The following is a 23,538-nucleotide window of genomic DNA, read 5'->3' as shown; positions in this document are numbered from 1 at the left end:
GGGATTCCAGGAGGTAAAAGGGGAGGGGCTTTTAAGAATGGAGGAGGAGTGGAAGAGACACTGAGACATAGAGTTGGGGAGGAAGCGTGCTTTTCCAGTAGAATGGGAATGTCTGGAGGAAAAGCCAGTCAGTCGTTCTGGTCTCTGTAGCTTTAGTGCCTGGCCCTTTTCGGCTGTTTAATAAATGCTTGTTAAATAGAGGATCTGAGTTTAAACAGGGAGTCGGGAAACCTGTCTTCTACTTCTGGCTCTTCCAGAAGTGACCGTGGGTCACGCATCTCAACTCTGAGTGAATTGTTCAGGGTTCCCCACAGGTAAGCCAGGCCAGGAAGCTCCAGATCCAGCTTGCTAGTGCTTGGTAACGGCTTCCTTATCTTTACAATGGTGGCAGGAGGGCAGGTGGAATAGATTGGGCCTCAGTTTTTTTTATCTATAAAATGGGGGAGTTGGACAAGCAGACTCCCTAAGGGTCCTTCTAACCGGTAATGTCATTTAGTCATTAGAAACACCCTGTGAGGTGACAACTGCTTCAGAACATGGGGTCAAACTCAAAGAAAGATGCTCTCTGCCTGCTGCAGAGTGACTTAGAAACCATGTATTAACATTATCTATGTTCTACTGTGTTTGTATTTATTTTGTTAAATATTTCCCAATTACATTTTAATCTGGTTCTCACAGTTTATACCTCTGTTGTAGAAGACTCCAGCTGTGTGGCCACTGACAACTCGCTCAGTCTTAATTTGTGGCATCTATAAAATGGGTTTTTTAAATTAGGTGTCCTCCAAGGTGCCTCTAGTACTAAGTCTATGCTCTTTAAGTTATAGTCAGTCAATAAACATTTATTAAGCCCCTACTATGTGCCAGGCACTGTGCTAAGCACTGGAGATGCAAAGAAAGGTCAGGGTCAAAGAAGCTGCTGATCTGCATTAGGGAACGGAATTTCCTCAAAAGAGTTCTTTATGCCATTAAAATTGTAGTTCTAGAGAAATAAATATAATAATAACTAAGATAATTATAACAACTACTGGTATTTCAAGATGCCACTCTAACATTTACAAAAGTATTTTACATACATTATCTCATGAAAACTCCTTGAGGTCAGGGACTGTTCCTCAGTCTTTGTACCCCCCAGCCCTAGCAAAGTGCAGAGAAGATTCTTCCTCTCCTCCCCCCCTTTTCTCTCCCCCTCTCCCCCTCTCTCATTCCCTCCCCCCCTTTTCTCCCCCCCTCCCCCTCTCTCCCTCCCTCATTCCCTCCTCCCCTCTCCCCCTCTCTCCCTCCCTCCCTGTACTTTCCTTTCTTCTCCTCTTCTCTTCTCTCTTCTCCCCTCCTGTCCTGGCCCCTCCCCCTCCCTTTCCCCCTGTCCCCTCCCCCTCCCTCCCTCTCTCTATCTCTCCTTTTGATTTTCTGTCCCTAGCTTCATCACGTTGCCTGTCACACAGCAAATACTTAAAAAAATCCTTCCTGATTGACTGCTAATGGCTATCATTTATTTGGGGCTTCCAGTTTTAAAATGCTGTGTACACATGACCTAATTTAAGCAACAACCATGTGAGGCCACAATACAGGTCTTATGATTCTCAATTTATGGATAAAGACACTGAGGCTCAGGGAAGCTGACCTGGCCAGGGTCAGAACTATTTGAAAGGCCAGGGGCAGGATTTGAACCCAGGTCTTCCTGACTCTAGGACTGGCATCACAGGCTGCTTCCCATAATCCCAGCCAAGGGCTATCCTTGACAAGCTGAGAGAGGCTCTTCATCAAGGGTTCACCTCAGTAGTTCATGGAAATTAACCTTTAAGGCATGGAGAGATGTTTCCCAGTGCCAGTAGATGAAGAAGCCACATCTGTGAATTGCAGATGTTTAGAATATTGAAATATTAGTTATTTCAGATGGTAGATAAGTCAGGATCTCATGCTATGCCAAGTACACTTTAAACTTAACTATATTTTATCCTATAATAGATAGTCAGTGTGGAATAATGGACAGAGTATGGAAGACATGGGCTCAACTCCTGTCTCTGGCATATGCTAGCTATGTGTTCCTGGGCGGGTGCTTCCAGAGCATTGGGCTCTGCTATGCCAGAGGTGGGTGATGATTTACATTGATGGGGGGACTTTCTACACCAAGAGTGCCCACATTCACTTATGTGCTTGGCACGAAAAGTTCAACATTGAGTGTTCTGTGTTGTGCTCTTCCTAAGCCAAATAACCAGCCCCCTCTGCAAAGACAGGAGGGAGGAGTCTCTTTTGTAATCATACTGTTTATCTCTGGCTTTGGGAATACACTTTCCTCCTGTGTCTATTCCTCATCAGTTTACCAAGCATGGACAAGAAACCTGATTCTGGTGCCTGACTCACAGACTGATCATTTAGTCCAGCAATCAGGGTGCTGCCAGTGACAGCAAGGGGCACTGGTGGTGACTGCCAGCCCCATCTGAGCACTGCTTGGAAGATGGAAGGAAGTACAATAGAGACAGCTCAGTTACACAGCAGCTAGAGAGCCGGGTCTGAAGATAGGAAGACCTGAGGTCAAATCTGGCCTCATACATTTATTAGCTGTGTGACTCTGGACCAGTTACTTGAACTATGTCTGCCTTCGGTTCTTCAACTACAAAATGGGGATGGTCATAGCACCTTCCTGCCAGGTCTGTTGTGAGGATCAAACGAGATGATACCATAAAGTGCTTAGCCCAGGGCCTGGCACACACACAGCAAGTGCTTAATTAAGAAAAGTTAAAAAAGAACAAAACCTCGCAGCTAGAAAACATTTCAGATACAGAGAAGAGTGTGGTAGTAAAAAGAATGTTGAGTTTGGGGTCAGAAGATCTGGGTTCAAATCTTGACTCCTATTTAATTATCTTTGTGATCCTGGGCACTTATGATCTCTGGGTCTTACTTTCCTCACTTGTAAAATAAGGGGGATGGATTAGATAACTTCTGAGATAACCCACCACCTCCCTTCCCCTTCCTTTCTATCTTCCCTTCCCTCCCCTTCTCTTTCTTCCTTCCTGGTATATAAAAATGGAATGAGACTTAGAATAAAAAATCTGGCTTCAAGTCCTTCCATGTGATCTTAAGCAAATCCCAGGACCACTCTAAGCCTTAACTTCAACATCTATATCTGGGGGAATTAATATCTGTAATATCTGCCTTGTAAGGGTTCCTTTGAGAAAAGGGCTTTGTAAATTATGAAGCCCTGCATAAATGCAAATTCTTCTTCTTCCTTCATGCTTTCATCAATTTATTCAACAGCTGTCTATGATGGATTGAGGGTTTACTTTCCCTTAGAATATAAACTCTATGAGGGTAAGGGTTTTTGGGGTGCCGGGGGAGGTTTTTTGTCATTGTATCCCAGCACCCAGCATACTTACTAAATGATTCTTCAGCGGGACTCAATGTCATGAAAGACAGGTGTTTTGAGGGCTACAAAAGATGAATTAAACATGGTCCTGCCTTCAAACATGATCTACTAGGGGTAGGTACAATTCACTAAGTGTCTGGTATTGTGGCAAGGCAGGTCAGGGCTAGGGGGCACTTCAGGACCACGGACACTGCAATGGTAACTATGCAGGTCAAGCCCACCATCTGGGCCTTTTTAACAATAAAGTTTAAAACGCCTGAGCTAATTGGCTACAGGCCAGGGGGGTCTGGGAAATATTCTAGCCCTTTCTCATAGAAATAGCTGAAAGAAGGATGTTTGTGGCCAAGGATCATGGTTCATGTTGCTTGACTCAGATTCAGGATGAAGAATTAGCCCCTGGTGAGAAATCTGGTGTCTCAAGCTTCTCTGCAGATTCACACTAACAGTCCTTTGGGGATGGTGGAGCCACAGTGAACACTACACAGACAGAATGGGATATTTTCCCACAGAGACTTCAGGATGCAACTTTTCATCAAATTCTACATGGCCTTGAAAAGCCAGAAGTTAGCAACATCTCGAGAAATAGCTGCTGAATTATAAAGACCTTTGGTCTGTCCTTAAAAACCATGCTCTTGAGTATTACAGTGTGCTATCCTTGAAGTCAGCAAGACCTGAGTTGAAATTCTGCCTCAATTAATTAATAACCATATGACCAAAGGCAAGTCATATAACTTTGAGGCTCAGTTTCCTCATCTATAAAACAGGAATAATAATGATGACAACGATGATGATAATACCCGGGTTGCTGTTAGGATCAAGTGAGATTATATACATAACCTACTTTGTGAACTGTGACATAAAAACTGTGTATACATATTAGCTATCATTATTATTTCTTGAATCTGTCTCCTTTTATCCATTCACATGGTTACCACTCTGGTACGGACCCTTATCACCTCTCACTTGGACTATTGCAGTGACCTCCTAGTTGATTTCTCGGCCTCAAGTCTCTCCCTACTTCAAAACACTCACCATATAGCTATCAAATTATATTCCTTAAACATGGGTTTTTGTCCAGATCAAAACTCATCAGTGGTACCCTATTGCCTCTAGATAATAAAGACTCCTCAACTGGCCTTCCCCAGTGTCCTGCCTACCTTTCTATATTTATTTCAGATTATCTCTGTTATGTATCCTACATTCTTACTGAACTGAACTACCAGATAATCTCCAAATTCAGCATCCCAGCTTCCACCTTCATGTCTTTGTAGCAGGTCTCCCATGGTATTTTATGTGTAAGCCCTCTTATTGAATGAAAAAACGTAAAAGTGATTTCTCCTTCAGTCACCATGATTGAGTGCCATGTGGATTTTGACATAAATAATGCAGTATGAGGCATTAATAACGCATGATTTAGCTGAGAGGGTTGTGGAGGGGGCTAGTGAGAAGTTCCTAGGTATTCCTGTGTTCTGAACATGTCAAGTCCTAATTTTATGTACCAAATGGCAGATAGATGTGACCACTCATGTGGATTCAATTATGCAATGACACTTTCTAATATGTAGCCAATTGATCGATCCACACAATGCTAGGCACCTTCTGGTGAACATCAGCATTGCTTCCGTTGTCTCAAATGTTTTCTCCTTTGTAGATGTTGGTGCCCATTCTTCAAATTCTCTGTTTTTCTTAAGTATACATTAGCTAAAACGTTAGTTCTCCAGTTTAAAAATAATAATAATAACTAAGCTTGTGGTATCTGATTTGTGTGGTATGTTTTGTAGTAGTCTACCAACTATCCAAATTACCTTGTAATTAGATACCTTGTAACCTTGCCTCCTTTCTCTCTCTATGTCATATCCATCCATCCATCCATCCATCCATCCATCCATCCATCCATCTATCTATCTATCTATCTATCTATCTATCTATCTATCTATCTATCTATCATATATATATATATGCACAATATATTATAATTTATGTATGATAATTTATGTTACAATTTTTACCTACTTGTGACTTCCATTAAAATGTAAGCTTCTTGAGAGTCAGGATTGTTTCATTCTTTGTATTTGTAATCCCAGTGCCTGTCACAGAAGGGGCATTTAAATGCCCATTGATTCATCATAGTGACTGATCTCCCATACGTTGTTTGCAATTCTGCTGATTTATATTTAACATATTGCTATTTTTGTTTAACAAAATGTCAAGGATCATGGGATCACAGATTTAGAGCTAGAAGGGAATTTGGAGGTTGAGTTGAACCTCTTCTTTGCATAGATATTGAGAGAGAGGTTGCCAGGTGGATAGAGTCTTGGACCTAGAGTCAGGAAGAGATGAGTTCAAATCCTGTCTCAGATGCTTATCAGGTGTGTGACTCCGGGCAAGTCACTTTATCTCTATCTGCTTCAGTTTCCTCATCTGTAAAATGGGGATAATGCTAGCATCTCCCTCCAAGGATTATTGAGAGGATCCAATGAGATGATATTTGTAAACTTTAAAGTGCTTTATAAATGTTAGTGATGATGATGATGATGATGATGATGATGATGATGGAAACTGAGACACAGAGATTAAGTGACTTGTCCATGGTCACACATCTAGTAAGTATCTGTGGCAGGACTTGAACCTAGTTGTTTTGATGCCATCATCTAGTTCTCTACCCACCATTTCACACTAGCTTAAAGTGTTATTATCTCCGACTCTAAACATTGTCCCAAATCTCTTATGACCATAAGACCTATTTTACCTAATGAAGTAATCTATCCCTTGTTCTTTGTCAGAACCACCAGAACCTTGCAGATTGAATGAAGGAGATGCATTTTATGGCTCAAATTTCAATGGTGACAGTCAAGATGACCAGGCAGAGGTCAGCAAGGTCAGGATCTCCTATTTAGATCATCTTTCCTTACTCAGATCTATATTTCATAATAATGATAATAATAACAATAATGAAATAGCTACTATTTGCAGAGCACTTTCATGTTTGTAAAGTGCTTTACATATATTTATATTATGTAATTATTTACATATATTATTGTATTTACACATATATATGTATATCTGTATCTATATATCTTTTAATCCTCAAAACACCCCTGAAGGCAGGTGCTTCCTCAAGCAGACCTGATTTAGAAGCTTGCTCCTGCTCTTAGAGTACCCAAACATCGAACCAGACTTTTACCTACAAGATGAAAATGAGTGAGTCTTCTGTAAGAGGACCCCCGAATATATTCAAAGCATGAGACTTCTCTGGAAGTCTCATTATGCATGCAAAGTTCTCCTGGCCCATCTGGGGGAATCTGAAAGTGATTGCTCTTTTACTAGGATGACAACTTGGGTACACCAAATGGTGCAGCTTTATTTGTTTTTTGTCTTTCTTTTCCTCTGGAGCTGGCTCTTACTGTCTCACCCAGGCTGGAAGTGCAATGATCACTCATAAGCCTGATGAGAGAGAAGCCTTGATCTACTCTCCAAACGGGGTGGGTTTGACCCTCATTGGCAGCCTGCTGGCCCCTAGCTCCTGGGGTTTACTTACCATATTGATTCCAGATTGTTGTTATCTCCCTACCAGCTTAGTGTCACTGGAGTTCAGAATTCCCAAAGTCAAGTGTTCCACCAGCCTCAATGTCCCTGGTAGTAGGGACTACAGAACTAACTCTAACCCCCATGCTTGGAGCACTGCTTTGTTTGTGAATGGGACAGCACTTCCAAAAACCAAAACCAAAAACAAAAAACAAGGAAAAATAAACATTGTCTTTCATTAGACTGTGAGCCCTCTGAGAGGAGAGATTATCTTTTGCCTTTTTTTGTATTTCCAGTACAGTGCCTGGCACTGAGAAAAGAACTGATTGTAAAAACAAAAAAAATAATGTGGTAAGCCAATCTAATGAACATTTATTAAGCACCTACTATGTTCCAGGCACTGTGCTAAGCACTGGGGATACAATTAATAAAAAGGAAGACAGTCCCTGACCTTATAATCTAATGGATTGTTAGAATCTAAGCCAACCCATTAATTCCTGTGAAAGTTTTCCTACCCCCATTGCACATTAAAATTATGACTAACTTACTCAGGTTACTGACTATCAATTCAAAAAGGCCATGGCCGTATGAAGACAATGCCAGAAAGGCTAAAACCACAATGAGATGAGGCTTTCAATAAATACCAAGGTCAGCCACACAAACACACAGAAAGGTTCCTTTTGTTGGAAACAGATATTGGCTGGGAGAGGAAGAACAAAACAAAAATGATGCCAATGCAATGCATCAAAATGATGGAGGCCTCCTTAAAAATGGACTTCCAAGAATCAATGAGGCTAAGATCAGAATGGGATATTTAAGGGGCCACAAATGAAGATGGAAGGTAAACATTTTGAAGGACAGTTGAATGATGCTGAAGCATAGATTCTTTTAACAAGTCATCCAAAGGTGTTTGAGAATCCAAAAGGCCGAGTTACCAAGAAGTTGTCAATGATTCTCTTCAAATCTAGAAGGTGGAATATGTCACAAGAGCTCTATTCTTTGAATTCATATTTGGATTTCTTCCCAGAAAACCTAGGGACCGTCAGGGACTAGCACAAGCAAAGCTTGCAATCAAGAAATCTCCACAATGGCAGAGTGGAGTCCGACCATTCTGGCTTCATGAAGGAAGGAAATTACCTTCAGATTTCAGATTAAGACCACTATTGGACACCAATGATGGGCATTCCTCAGGTCAACTACAACAATATTTAGTTGGGAGTCGGGGCTGGGGAAGTGTTTTTCCTGTAGAAATAATTGGTATGTGGTGGGTAGAATGCTGGACTTGGAATTGGGCAGGCCTGAGGTCCAGCCTGGCTTCTGGCTCTTACTTGATTTTTGCTCTGGGGGTGAGTTACTTCACCTCTTAGTTTCCTCATTTGTAAGATGAGGTGTTTGGACTATCTGACCTTTGAGGCTCCTTTCTGTCCTAAATCTATAATCCTATCATTGAAATGCATTCATGAAACATTTACAAGGTAATGAGAAATCATCAGTACCTATAATTTACATGAGTCAAATGAGCACAATCTTGTTTGGTAAAACATAATTTTATCAGGTGTTGGACCTCGAGGCAGAAAGACTTGAGTTCAAATCTAGCCTTAGATACATACTAGTTGAGTGACCCTTGACAAGTCACTTAGCCTCTCTCTCAGCTTCATTTTCCTCATCTATAAAATAAGGATGATAATAGCAGATGCTTTTCAGGACTGTTGTGATGATAAAGTGAGAATACTTGTAAAGTGATTTGTAAACCTTAAAGCATGATATAAATGCTATTATAATTATTATTTTAAATATAAAACCATGTTTTCCATGAAATTAGTAGGTCATAGACAAAATTTGAAGCCATATTTGAAATCAGCACTAAAAAGACAGGATTTCACTTAGTTTTGTGGGTGTAAGAAATATTTTGGTTGTTGTCTGATGTAATAATAGTCACATTCTTATAGTACTTGAAAGTTTACAAGTAGAGGCAGGTAGTACAAGTATTACTATGCATATTTCATAGTTGAGGAAACCGAGTCTCTGAGAATTTAAGTGGCCTGCCCACCATCACACAGTCAAGTGTTTAAGGAACGATTTAAATCCCAAGTCTCTTCACTCTAAAGTCCAATGCTTTATCTACTAGGATAGGATGGAGGAAGTTTAGACTTGTGAATTCACCTATACAGGGACCTCCTTGTATGGAAAATCCTTCTAGCAATGCAGATAGACAACTAATATATTACTTATCGTTTTAGAGTTTTGTGGGCCACTGAGACACTGTGTGTCTAGGTCACTCAGTATGTCAGAAGCAGCATTTGAACCCAGGATTTCTTTACTCTGAGGCCAGTTCTCTAACCCTTGTACCATGCTACCTCTCACATAAAGTAATACAAAGTAATTTTACAAGGAAGAGAACACTTATTGGAGGAATGAGGGGGTGGCACCTCACCAATACACTGAAGGAAGCTAAGGTTTTGAAGAGGCAGCAGTGAGGAGGGAAAGCATTCCAGAAATGGGGAAGCACTTTTACAAAGCATGGAGAGTGAGAGCTGGAAGGCCATGACCAAACAACCATTAGTAGATCACCTTGGCTGGGATGGAGAAAGCACAAAGAATGTGGAAAAATAACTGGAAGCCATACTGTGCATCAGACTGAGGATTTTAATTTCATTTTGCCAGCAGTAGGGAGTCACTGGAGATTTTTTGGTAGGGGAGAGACAGGGTAATATCTGTGTTTTTGGAATATCAAAATGGTACCTGGGTGGAGGGCAGATTCGAAAGGGGAGGGTATGGAAGCAAGGAGACCAATTAGAAGGTTATTTCAATAGTCTGCATGAGTGCCTGGCATAGGATAAAAGTTGTGTGAGTCAAGAGAAGGAGATAGATGTGAGAGATGTTGAAGAGCTAGGATCAAGAAGATTCAGCCACTGATTGGATATGGGAGTGAGAAGGAAGGAAAAGTCAGGCATGACTCCAAGTCAGCAAACCCCTGGAGAAATCACTGGAAGGATAGTGCTACCTTCAAGAGAAGGTGGGAAAATTAAAGCAGGGATGGACTTGCGGGGGCGGGGGGGGGAAGACAGCAAGTCTGTTTTGAATATGCTGAGCTTCATAGCTTGGGCTTGACATTATGATTTCCAATCCCACAATATGGAGGTGAGTGCCAGTCCACCCCATAATGACTCAGCTTTTTACTAGGGTCCCCCAGAACTGGGTGAGGGAGTTTCTCCTGGGTAACATATATGCTAGGCTTATAAGGATGGGCAGGATCTCGGCAGATGGAGGAAGGCAGAGTGGGAGTGTAAAGGGGGAAGGGAGGAAGGGAAGGTCGTTCCAGGAAGGAAAGAAAGTACAGGAAATTACCAGCTTAGAAAAGCACATATCTCCAAATGATGAGTAAAGATCTCTAAATCCTCGGGTTTAGGGAGCCTCAAAGTCTCACAGACAGAAAAACTCCCTCATTTTTAAGGCCTTTAGGAACACTGATCCTTTTTGTCATCAGCACCTTTCTATGGTTTCAAAGAAAAAGTATTTTGGCTGTTTGTGCTCGGGAGTTCAATGACTGGCTTGTAGTTTTCTTCTCTACCTTAACCCCTTATGCTGGGGGATGTCCCCTCCAACAGTGGGACATCTCCATTCTTGGATCTCCTCACTTCCCATAACCTATTCCTCCATTTCACCGCAGCCACTGAAGGGAAGGTCCTACCCTGTTATTGCTATCATCCACACTTTTTCCACTTCTGGGATCGAAAATTTGGAAGCTCCTTTATCTAACCAGAACTTCCTCTCATTCCATCTCTCCCTGTGCCTTGCTCCCCCCCTCCTGAGTCCCTCACTGTGGCCTCCAGTCTTACCACACCCTCAGTACTGCCCAATGACCACCATCTTGGTCCTGGTCTGCAGCACTTCTCACCCAGACTATTACAGCAACCTCCCCACCCAAATGCTCTCCTCACCTCATCTCTTTCTTCTTCAACCCACAACCTGCAAAAGGATATTTATGAAGCATACATCTGACCAGTCATTCCTTTGTTTAATAAACTCTAATGGTTCGTTATTAACTCTAGGATCAATGAATTTGTCAGCCAATATGCATTTATTAAGTATTTACCATTATACCAGAAACTGTGTTAAGAGCTGGAGATAGGAGGATAGTAACAAAGACTCAGGGAGTTCCTGTTTTAAAGGAGAAGACAAGAAATAATGAGATTGATACAACATACAGACAGATTAGACAGGTCGTGATCTTGGAGAAGAAGGCACAGCTGCTGAAGGGAACAGGAAGGGCCTCATGCAGAAGGTGAGATACGAGTTAAGACTGAGGGAAACCGGGAGAGCTAAGAGGTAGAAGTGAAGGAGAATATTCCAGGACTGGGGGGACAGAGTCATGAGATGGAGGAATGTTTGAGGAACAAATAGGTGATTCCAAGTCAAGCTCTGTGATGTCATTGGTCCTCTTTGAGAACTGAGGACCACCACCACTACCACCAACGATTGTTGCTGAATTATAGAGTGGGTGGGAGCTAGTAAAATGTAAAAAGACTGGGATTTTTTTTTATTATACTATGTTATGGAAATACTTGTTTTATTCCACAAATTAAAATTTTTATTCCTTAAATTAAAAATTAAAAGTTAAAAATAAAAAAAAAATAATTTTTTTAAATTGGGAAAAGGTTGGAAGGGGCCAGGCTCCAAAGAGTTTGAAATGACAGAGGATTTTCCATTTGTTCCTGGAGGTACTAGGAAGCCACTGGGCCTCATCAAGCTGGGTGGCAGGAAACAACATGGTTAGATTTATACCGTAGAAAATCGCTTTGGCAACTGTATAGACTGGATTGAAGTGGGGGAGTGACTTAAGTCTGGGAGAACAATGAGAAAGTATTGCAGTTGAACGAGTGAGAGGTGAGGAGGGTCTTGTGCTCAGATGGTGACTGTGTGCATGGAGAGGAGGGGAGGCATAGGAGAGATGGCGTGAAGGCAGAGAAGACAAGATCTGGCAATATATTAGATATGTGGGATGAGCGACCAAATATAGACTCTTCTGCTTGGCATTGAAAGCTTTCCAACCTACTTTCCCAAGCTTATTACACATTGTTCCATTTCATGCACTCTCTGGCCCATCCAAATGGGCATTCTTGCTGTTCCTCACACTACACTCCATCTCTGATCTTCACGACCTTCAGCCGGCTGTCCCCTAGGACTGTAATGTTCTTCCTCCCTTAATAAATGTGTTGAATGAATGAATGAACTGGGTTTGAATCCTGGCTCTACCATTTACTACTAGTGTGATCTTGTAATCTTCACATGTCTAGATCTCAGTTTCCTGATCTGTAAAATGTCGGAATTTTCCGTAGTCCCAGGAAGTTCCAGGGGAACACTGAAGGACTCTGCCATCCCTAAATCTATGGCATTACGGTCCCAAGATCCCCAGGAGAGAAACCAAAATCCTTTGTTCCTGAGCTCTCATTTTACAGAGAGAGAACAATTACCATTATCTCAAAGACTTTTTCATTCATTGAGTTCATTCTTTCAGGTTATTGCCCAAATACTGTGAGTGAGCAGCGAGGAATTGGGGACACAGACGTCTAAGCGCCTTTTATCCCCTGGGTTTAAAGTAAATCACTTCTGAACATGCTAGTGGAAGGGGGGAAAATTACCTCCAAATGCAACTGACTCAGCTTTGCGGAATTTTTTTTTGGTCAAAACATATCAGTGGGTGCTCTAATAAGGAACCAAACTGTCATAGGGATATCTGGCATTAAGCTTTTCTCTTAATAAGATCTTGCATTGATTTACAAACATTCTAAGATTTGCAAAGAGTTTTGCAAATATTACCTCATTTGATGATCCTTATAACAAAGGTAGCAGGTAGGTGATATTATCATTTCTATTTAACACATGGGGAAACTGAGATAGACAAGAGGTTGAGTGACTTGCTTAGGGTCACACACCTAGAAGTGTCTGAGGCCACATTTGAATTCAGATCTTTTGGACTCCAGGTAAGACATCGCATGTACTGCACCACCTGGCTCCTTCTAGAGACTAGTCTATAATAGACTTACTCATCCATATCTCCAGATATATGTCGGTGTGTGTGTTGTCTCTCTGTGTGTGTGCCTGCCTGGGTATACACTGCCCAAGGGGTTTTTTCCCCTAAATCAGAGGCTTGATCATGTTGCCCCCTGCTCAACGAGCCCTAGTGGCTTCCTATTACATCTGGGACCAAATATCAAGTCATATATTTAAAGTCATTTACAATTCTTCATAATCCGACCCTTTCCTAATCCTTCAGCTGTCTTACACTTTACATTTTAGCAATAATGGCCCAACTGCTGTTCCTCAAATTTGACACTCCAACTCCAGGCTCAGTCCTCTGCCACTGACTTCCCCCCAAGCCTAGGATGCTATGTCCCCTCACCTCTGCCTCTTTTTATCTCTGGGAAGGAAGACGTGACCCCATGGAGTGTCTTCCCCACCTTGTCTCCTCTCTTCACCTCCTGGAGCTAGAACCAGGTTGCTGGAATGCTCATGTAACTTGGCTGAGGTGAGATTTACTAACTCTATTTCTCTTGGTGAGATAGAGGATCACCAAGCCTTCCCAGGGTCCTTGCTACTGCTTCCTAAGGCCCTCTGGGCCTTCCCATCTGCTCTGCTCCTGGGACCTGCAGACTCCCTGCAAAATCATCTGATCTGTTGACTTAACCTAAGGATGTCTCTGTGTGATCTCTCCAATTAGAATGGGCGCTGTAGCCATCTTCCTTTTTTCTGTTTGTACCTCCAGCACTTGGCATAGTGCCTGGCACACAGTAAGCACTTAATTTTTTTTTTAATTTATTCATTCATTCACTTACTCATTCAAGAATGGAAGCTATTCTATTTACCAAATTAGCTAACCTCTGTAAAAACATTTAGAAACAAGAAAACTATGATTTAAAAAATGGAATCACAGATTTCATAGATTTCACAAAATCATAGTTTTCAAGCTAGGAGGGGCCTTTGAGGCTATCTAGTTCAATCCCCTCACTTTATAGATGAGGAGACTGAGGCTAGAAGTGACTGGCCTAGGCTCACACAGCTAGTAACTGTTTGATCACAGGTCTTCCTGACTCTAAGTCCATCACTAGGAACCTCAGCAAAATTCCTCATCTGGTCAAATTCATTCCCACAAGGAAGCCCTTCCAAAGTCTCCATGCCAAGAAGACAACTTGCCTCTTGTTGAGGCCCTCCACAAAAGGGTACCCACCACTGTGCATTGTGAATTACCTTTTTCAGTTTCCTTGTTTGTTAAATGAGAGGGTTGAAATGGATGGCCCTGGTTCTGGGATACTGTGGTCTCTTAAGTACATTCCAATTTTTAAGAAGTTCTACAGCTCTACCAAGTGATTTGGGATTTCAAGCTGGAAGGTACTTCAAAGGTCCAACCCCCTCATTTTACAGATGAGGAAACTGAGCCCCACGGAGATTGTGACTTCTCCAGGTCAGAGGTAGCATTTGAACCCTGGTCCTCATCATTCCCCTGTACCATGTTGCATTCTGGGACACTTTAGAAAGTGGAATTCAGGGTCTCTGAATCTTAGATCCAAAGCTAGGACCCATAAGGGAGAACTCTACATCTCAAACACAACTTCTAATAAGGCCTCAAAGCCCCTGCATCTCTTAGGACCCAGAAAAGAGTGATTCCTCTATCTAACTTTTCCCTTGACAACAGAAACAACAGGCTGACCTCTGCTTGATTATGCCTTGGCATTCACTGGATGTAGGCAGCTATTCAAATCAAAAAGCCCAAGTGTGATAATGGAAATCAAAGACCTACCCCGTGAATGAGTGTGCCAAAGTTGAGTTATCAAATCGATTCAAAAGCTCCTAAGTGAAAAATGTCTCTATAATCCATAATAAAAGAGCCAGGAATCAGACACTCAGTTTAAGCTATTTATATATCTAGCTTGACAATTCTGCACCTCCTAGCAGGTGCTATATTTCCATTAAATGCAAATACAGCAGCTTTTGTGACAGGGGAAAATGTCCTGCGATCCATCCTAGGATACATAGCTTTGTGATGGTGCGCCTATTTCTCTTGTAATTTGGTACCTAAAGACCATGCTGATCTTTCCACTTCTCTTTACACCATCAGAAGCAACTGGAGTTTTATTGAAATTATTTCTGCTATTCTTCATGAAATTAAACAGCAAGTTAGAATCCTTCGGTTCATAGACTTCACCATCATTTGATTACCTTGGGCTCTTCCACCACACAAACTTCAGTTATCATTTATATAAAGGCACACATATCTGGAGCTGGAAAGGGACTTTAGAAACCATCTGGCTCAACCCCTCATTTCACAGATAAGGAAACTGAGGCCCATAGAGGTTGTGATTTGCCTAAGATCGCACAGAGTGATGGAATTAGAATTTGAACAAAAAGCCTCTCACCCTCAAAGCCACTTCTTCCACCATTCCATACCATTTATTCTAAAGAAAGTCACAGATTTCAAGAACTAAAGCTGCAGTCTCAGTTACAGCCTCCTATTTTTAGAAGGAAGCACCTCTCCAGAGAGACAACTGCTTCTGCTTTCACAACGATGCTACTTTCTTTTATCCCAGTCACCAGGGACAGAAATGTCCATTGTGCTACCTGGTTCATTTCCTGTTTTCTTGTTAACATTTCAATGCCCACTTAGGGTCATCATAAACGAAGGCAAATGGAATAGAAAACTCATTGCAACCATTTGCCCCAGTGTTTTAAATGCCCATGTAGAAACTATTAAGAAAGAAAGTTGTTCTAGAATATGCTCTGGTTAAGACCTTTAAAAGGTAACTATCTCCAATCAGAAGTCATTGATAGCATGACTCTTACATGAACTGAAATCAACCTCAGAAATTATTCTTTCATGTCACCTGGGTTCTGTTCTGAGGAACTGAGGAGAAAATGCCAATAGCAAGACAGCATGAAGTGAGTCAAGTCAGTGGCTTAGACCACCTAGACAGTATTCATGCTGGCAGAAATGGTAATTAGGATGATGCGATCAATGGATTTTGCAAGCCATGTATAATAAGGTGGTCTTTATGAATATGCCTTATCCAAGGGAGACAAGGACAAAATTTTCCAAGGACAGGTTAGAATTAGTCCCCATCCTCCATGAGAGCTTGGACATGTCCCTATCTATCAGCCCCTCACATGGAGACCTTGGTCCTCTGGAACACATCAGAAAGCCATCTATCTCTTCTTTAGGTCATTTTTAGAAGAAAACAATGTGGAGCTTTACTTATCTTCTCTTAGAAATTAGTACAAAATGCTGCCAGTACAGTACTCAGGACCTTAGCCCATCGGCAACAATATAGGTAGTGCGAAGTCAACATTATGGGAAGTATACAGGCTGGTCATGCAAACAAGTGACTTCAGAGTATCTGGCAGGGAAGAGTGCTAAGGGGAGGGGTCCTATGCTACAAAACGAGCAAGAGAAGCCTTGAGACTAGATGATAATGAGGTGAACATAAATATAATAATAACATAATAAAATATTAGAGAAAGTCAAATCTTTGGGACTCTATTGTTGATGCATAATCAATTCTGATGAGTGAGGGTACACATACCATTTTACTTTGGTGGACAGAAATAGAAAGAGATTAAAAAAAGTTTTTATAAATTAAATGTTTCTTTGGCTTTCTTGCCCCACCCCTACTGCTACCCCAAGATATTTTTAGTTGAATATTGCAGAAAGAAAATTTAGGAAGTGGTGAAAAAAAGGAGACAAGAAAAAATAGGGTGGAAAGGGTGGGAGTTTCCTTGGGCCATTAATGAGAAATATTGGTTCAAAAGCAAATATGGCATTTAGAATTTTCTTGCTGCTATTTTAGCACCCCCAGTCTGTTCTCCCCCACAACAGGTCTCCCAGGGGCAGGGATGGTCCCCACATTCACTGAGGTCTTAAAAAAACCCTAAAACTAACAAACACCTTGGGTTGAAAACTAAAATCATGTTAAAAGTGACTGATGTTTATATCTCAGATCAAAATGGTGAATTCTAATACCACTCCCCACACCACATACCACACATGCACACACACACATACCATGTACACACCACACATCACATACACATACCCCCACATATATCACATGCCACATATTATACATACACCCCACAAATGACACACCACATACCTACATATACATATCATCTATCACACACATATTATACATACCATACATCACACTGCATATCACATGTCACACACGCGATATACCACACACATACATCACGTACATATCACAAATACTATACATACATACCACACGTATCACCCACCCCACATATCACGCGTACTACAGACACACCAAACATCACCCTCCCCCCACTCACTATACATTACATATCCACCCATCCCCCACTCCCAACCTTAAGAACTTTCTAGAAACATTAAAACAGAGACTTGCGGACCATACAACTACACTTTCCACTTTATCCAAACCTGGGGAGGGGTGCCACAGGGCAGGGATACTCACCACAGGTGATGGAGAAAGAGCAATGTTGCCTATGGATGCCTTCAGCTCGTCAACGGTGGCTGCACTCTTGAGGATGTCTTTAGATTGCAAAGGCTTAATTTTAATATTAAACTTCTTGTGTGACTCTTCTTCCTCTTCTGATTCACTCGAAGAATAAAAGTGCTTTCCTTTGGTAGGTAGATCACAGTTAAAGATAACACGACCCTGGGCTGTGTGCAACGATGATAAAATAGGATAATAGTAACACTTACCTTGTGGAGTTATTGTCAGGATCGAACGAGACAACACATGGAAAGTGTTTGGCCAGCCTTACAGCACTACATAAATACTGCTGCTGTTGGTTAGCAGAGATGGCACAGGAATGGAGAGGGAGCTGCTCTGGAAGCCAGGGAGACTTGGTCCCACCACAAACACGTTCTGGCTGTGTGACCCTGGGCAAGTCCTTGCTCTCTCATGCCCAAACTGACTTCCTAACGTTCTGAATTACAAAGAGAGTGGGGGCCAAGTTTCCTCATCTGGGAATTCCCCCTATCAATGATGTCACAGGGCCAGTCCACATTCCTATCCCTATAATCTATTCATTCCCTTTCACTGTATCACAGAAGTAAGGATGGTGGATTTCAGGTGGCCATATGATTTCCTTCTACTCATTTATCATTGTTGGGTCTCATGCTGATCACACACAGACACAGGACTGCCTGACTATACCAAAAGAGCAAGAGTGCTTAATAGGTGCCCTTATAGCCTAGGCTGTCTGCTCAGTGCCCAGTGTGCAGGGAGGGCACACTAGGGGAGCTGTTCCTGACAGGCATAAACAATCTGACAGCAGCTGTTTCTAGCAGAAGGGCCAAGATGGGAGCTTCACACAATCGTTTTTCAGCACACCCTTTTCCTTTGTAAACTCTCTTTTCTACAAATAGAACAAGGCGCGTGCCTACTAGTGAAGTGCCAAGCTGTCATCAAGTTAAGTCAGCAAGGATCTACTAAGCTCCTACTATGCATTGGAACTTAGCTTTGGTACTTTAGATGAAGGTAGAATTATTTTAGCAAGTTGGTAAAAGCCTAGAATCAGGGGTGTGGAACCTGTGGCCTCGAGGCTACATGTGGCCCTCTAGGTCCTCAAGTGCGGCCCTTTGACTGAGTTCAAGTTTTACAGAACAAATCCTCGGGGCTGCAGGTTCCCCACCCCTGTGTCCCCTAATTTATTGAGAGAGGACTAAAGTGGGAGCGATCAGAAAGCAAGGATATAGCCCGGTTCTTCTGGTCTGATGCTGTAGCCTTCTTCGTCCAGCTCAGGAGAGTTCTGCAAAATACAAACACACCCCAAGCCCAAATGACACTCCACACTGATTTCTCCTGTTTGCATCCTCTCTTCTAAGGGTGTTTCCAAAGATGATCACATCTCTCTCATCCTAAGCACAGGTAACCTTGCACGAAGAGGGGCGTGGAAGTGTAAAGTACATATACCATGATACAGCATGTTGTTTGGTTTATAAATAATGCTGAATGAGGACCCAGGGAAAACCTGGGTCCAGATTCCTCCTCTGACACTTGTTAGCTGGGTGACCCTGCACAAATCACTGAAACTTTCTGGGACTTAGCTTCCTCATTTGTAGAAAAGAGATGATGCCACCTGCAAAGCCTGGCTCCCAGGGTTTTTGTGAGGCTCAAATGAGTCAGTCTAAGACTTCACTCAAGGACCACCACAGCCATGAAGCCTTTACTGAGGGTCCTTGCTATCTGTTTCTTCCAAAAACTACCTTGTTGTATTCCATAAGTATTTTGAATAGATCTATGCATGTAGATGGGTAGCTAGGAGGTACAGTGGATGGAGCACTGGGCCTGGAGTCAGAAAGACCTGAGTTCAAATCTGGCCTCAGACACTTACTCAGACTCTAGGAAAATCACTTAGTCGCTGTCTGCCTCAGTTTCCCCAGCTGTAAAATGAGCTGGAGAAGGAAATGGAAACCACTGCAATATCTTTGCCAAGAAAACCCCAAATGGGGTCATGAAGAGTTGGACACAACTAAAAATAACTGAACAACAATGCATATGTGTATGTGTATGTGTGTATGTAGACACACACACATCTATGGGGTGTGGGTTTGGGAGGGCAGAGTTGGCCTTGATAACTTCAGTCATATGCACAGTCAGGCTCTCATTCTCTGATGGGATTAGCCTTTTTCCCCCCACTGTCTCCATTTCACCTCTAGGTAAGTGTGTAAGACCCTTTGTCCACCAGGTCAGGGTGAGGATACTTGCCCTGGTGCCATCTGACCTAGATGATGCTGAGTCCCACTGAACTCTGAAATCCTTTGATTCCATGTGTCTCTCAGGATAATGAAGAATCTGAGCAAATACGTGAACTTCATGGACTTTTAAAAGCTGGCAGAGAACTTAGTGCTCATCTAGCCTTCATTTTTCAGGTGAAGAAACTGAGGCTTAGGAAATTTAAATGACTAACACAAAAACTAGTTAGTGACAGGATTGAGACTAGAACCCAGGTCTTATGACTCCCAGGGACCTCTTTTGAAGCTAGCATGGACATTCCTTCACATGTTTTCAAAGGAAAGTTAGGAGACAAATTCAGAGTAGCAGTGTTCAAGACGGGTCAAAGCAAGATGTGTCCTGATCCTGCCCCACGCCCCCCCACAAGTGCTGCCTAGTCACCTTTCATAGTCAATGCAGAGGCAGTTCTGAACTTGACTGATCTGCTTATCAGGTATACATGTACCAAGCAGGAGGGGGAAGAGGGAGAAGGTGGGGGAAGAAAGAGAAGGAGGAGGGGGGAGGAGAAAAGAGAAAGGGAAGAGGGAGGAGGGGGGAGGGGGAGAAGGAGGAGGAGGACTGGAAATTTCTTGGCTTTCATTCTTTGCCAATAACCAGCACTGTGGCAAAGGGCACGATGAAGACCCCATGGCTTAATCCTTTACCTGGCAGCACATATACTGGCAATCTTCAGTTCACCATGTTCCCCCAGCAGTTCTGAGCTTTTCAATATTGATAGTATAATTTATAGAGAATAAAATCTCCTTCTTATTACTTAGGGTAATTGGTGTTTACTGCATAATTGGAGCAGGAGAGTTCTATGGCACTTGATTAGTATTTGGGACTAAATGCATTTCAGAGAAAAGCCGTGTTTCAGCCAGGCATTTTGCTGGTTACAAAGAATAGGAGAAGACCATAGGGGTTGTTTTAGTTAGAGGGAAGAATACATGTAGAGTTTGGTGAGCAATTCAGGATAATAATGCCATAGATTTAGTCCTACCTGGAAGGAACTTTGGAGGGTCATCTAGTCCAAGTTCCTTACTTCTACAGATAAGGAAACTGAGGCACAGATAAGTGCTGTGACTCGCCCAAGATCACACAGAAAGCCAATATCTAAAGCCAGCATTCTTACTCATGTCCTCTGACTCCAAGTCCAGTGTACTCTGCACTATTTCTCATCCTAGTTTCATGTCCTTATTCTTATCTCATTGACACAGTGATAATGAAAGGAATAACAAAGTACATTCTTGGTGAAATGAAGCCAAGTGGAAAACTGTGTACCCTGTATACTCCAATATCACTCTACTGCTGTTTACTGTTGAGTAGAACTGAACACAAGGTGGATCCACCTTAGAACCAAGGAGATTCAGTCACTCTAATACATTGTAGGTGCTTAATAAATGTTTACTGAGTCTAAAATCAAATAAAAAAATAGATGTTTACTGACTGTCAGGCACAGTCTGAGAGAGGAGGCTTGATGGCAAAAGGTAGTCAACTCCATTGAACATGTTTACTCCACACTTATTAAGCATCTACTTTGCAATACCAATAATAGCTAGTATTTTATATAGAACTTACTATGTGCCAGGCTTTATGCTAAGCACTTTATATATATTATCTTATTTGATCTTCACAACCACCCTGGGAGGTAGGCACTATTATTATCATAGAGTCCACCGTCAAGGAGCCTGTGTAATGCTAGGGATGATACAACATGTACACAGAGAAAGAAACTCAAAGTATATATGTGGTAGTAGAAAGTCATTTCAGTAAGGAAAGCACTCCACATCAAGGAAGGGCATCTATCCACAAGACAGAAGTGGGGAGGGGAGAGCATTCGGGAAGATGTCAGAAAGGGAGGCTTGAGGTGACAGAGAAGGGACAAGGGGCACGTAAGGAGTTGCAGAAAGAGAGGCCGGGGAGCAGGGAGGATCCAGGCAGCACGAGGTCGAATCTATTTTGAAGTCACATTGACCCGGGACAGGACAAGAAACAATGTGATAACTACAAGCTCAGGATTAAGAAATGCCCTGTTAGAAAGCACTTATTGTCCAAGGGAGATGACTCGTGAAAAGGACTTAATGGTCTCTAAGGTCCTTTGGAGCTCGACGAGTCTTTGTTTCCAAAGACACATAATGTCAGTAGTGCATCTAATTAGAAGAGGAAAATAAAGCCAAACAGTGGTTCCTTTATGTTTCACTTAAATTAACATCTATCAAATGACTTTGATGGGCAAGGCCCTTTGCTAGGCATGGGGGAAACAAAGATACATGTGGTATATCTCCTACTCTGAAGGAGCCTGTCATTTAAGACTATCTAATGAGTAGAAGATGACTGTGGTAACTGCCATGCACCCCACTCTAAACCATAGCAATAAGAAATATAGGACTAAGGGAGGCTTCACACTATCTTCATCAAGATTCAATCTGATTCTGCAAGAGATGAATAAGTAAGAGGGTACAGTACAAACTTTTTCCTTCCCTCCCTCCCTCCCTCCCTCCCTCCCTCCCTCCCTCCCTCCCTCCCTTCCTTCCTTCCTTCCTTCCTTCCTTCCTTCCTTCCTTTCCTTCCTTCCTTTCCTTCCTTCCTTCCTTCCTTCCTTCCTTCCTTCCTTCCTTCCTTCCTTCCTTCCTTCCTTCCTTCCTTCCTTCCTTCCTTCCTTCCTTCCTTCCTTCCTTTCCTTCCTTCCTTTCCTTCCTTCCTTCCTTCCTTCCTTCCTTCCTTCCTTCCTTCCTTCCTTCCTTCCTTCCTTCCTTCCTTCCTTCCTTCCTTCCTTCCTTCCTTCCTTCCTTCCTTCCTTCCTTCCTTCGTTTCCTCTCCTCCTCTTCCTCCTCCTCCTCCTCCTCTTCTTTGTTCTCCTCCTCCTCCTCCTCCCTCTCTCTCTCTCTGTCACTGTCTCTCTCCCTTCCCCTTTCTATGTCATGGATAGAAGCTTAGTTTTGGAATTAGGAAGACCTGAATTCAAGTTTTGCCTTTGGCACATCCTGGCTCTGTGACCCTAGGCAGTTTCTTGGTGCTGCAGACAACTCTCTTAAGTCTATAAAGATGAATTGTTGATATGCATCAGTAGATGGAACTTCCACTCTAGCAGCTTCTTACACCCATAAGCCCATAGGTCTTTCACTCTCTTCATGTTTGCTAAGGCCAAAAAAAATCACACCCCCTGAACCCACAATGGTGACAAATCATTTTTAGCTAAGCTGGTCCCCAGAGCCATCATACTTTCCATCCCTAACCTCCTCACAGCTTCTCCATTTAGTAGGACCTAGCAGAGTTTGACCTCTATTAGCATGGTTTTCAAGAACTCAGAGACTTCTACATGCCAGGTGTCAGAGTAGAAGCACAATATTGCATCTGGGTCCAATGCCATTCCCTGGTCATCTAGGGCATCCATCTCCTCCTCAACTGCCATGCGAACACATATGTGTCTACCTCTAGAACCGCTCTCCCCTCTTCTGGTTCCAGAGCTATAATTGAATCAACTCTGCTATTGCTTTTGGAAAGGCTACTCCTATTTATTCCCCTATGGCTATTACTTTCCAAACAAAATGCCTCTTCCTGGCCACCATTTCCCTTTATGTATTCTCTCCTTCAATTAGAATGTGAACTCATTGAGGGTGTGACGTTTTGAATTTATATCCCTAGCACTTAGCACAATGCTTGGCATATGAAAATTGCTTAATTAAAAAAATTCATTCATTTTGTGGGACTGAATTTGCTGACTGTTTACCTGGTGCATCCTACAGAATCCTTATGTGACATGAGAGCTGGGCTGACCCTGGTCAGTGCACTATGAGAGCCTTGGTCCAAATCACAATAGGGATGAGGGAATGAACAGGCTGGCTGGTGTGTGCTTATGACTGCAAGCATTCAAGGGCAGAGGGAGGCCACAGT

General features: G+C 42.4%; 1 protein-coding gene across 12 annotated transcripts in view; it reads right to left on the bottom strand.

The window, feature by feature from the left end:
• SGIP1 (SH3GL interacting endocytic adaptor 1) overlaps positions 1 to 23,538 on the bottom strand; it is a 299,844-nt gene that overhangs the window by 97,712 nt on the left and 178,594 nt on the right. For all 12 annotated transcript variants that reach the window (XM_078156704.1, XM_078156693.1, XM_078156695.1 and 9 more), the window contains 2 exons: positions 18,625 to 18,679; positions 17,377 to 17,552 (listed from right to left, as the gene is read on the bottom strand). In XM_078156704.1, the coding sequence (XP_078012830.1) occupies positions 17,377 to 17,552; positions 18,625 to 18,679 (231 nt within the window). The remainder of the gene's footprint in view (positions 1 to 17,376; positions 17,553 to 18,624; positions 18,680 to 23,538) is intronic.

This window comes from Phascolarctos cinereus, unplaced genomic scaffold, assembly GCF_003287225.1.
Source record: "Phascolarctos cinereus isolate Bilbo 61053 unplaced genomic scaffold, phaCin_HiC Scaffold_5;HRSCAF=322, whole genome shotgun sequence".
Lineage (NCBI taxonomy): Eukaryota > Metazoa > Chordata > Mammalia > Diprotodontia > Phascolarctidae > Phascolarctos > Phascolarctos cinereus.
The sequence above is the reverse complement of the archived record's forward strand: the minus strand, read 5'-3'. Positions and strand labels throughout refer to the sequence as shown.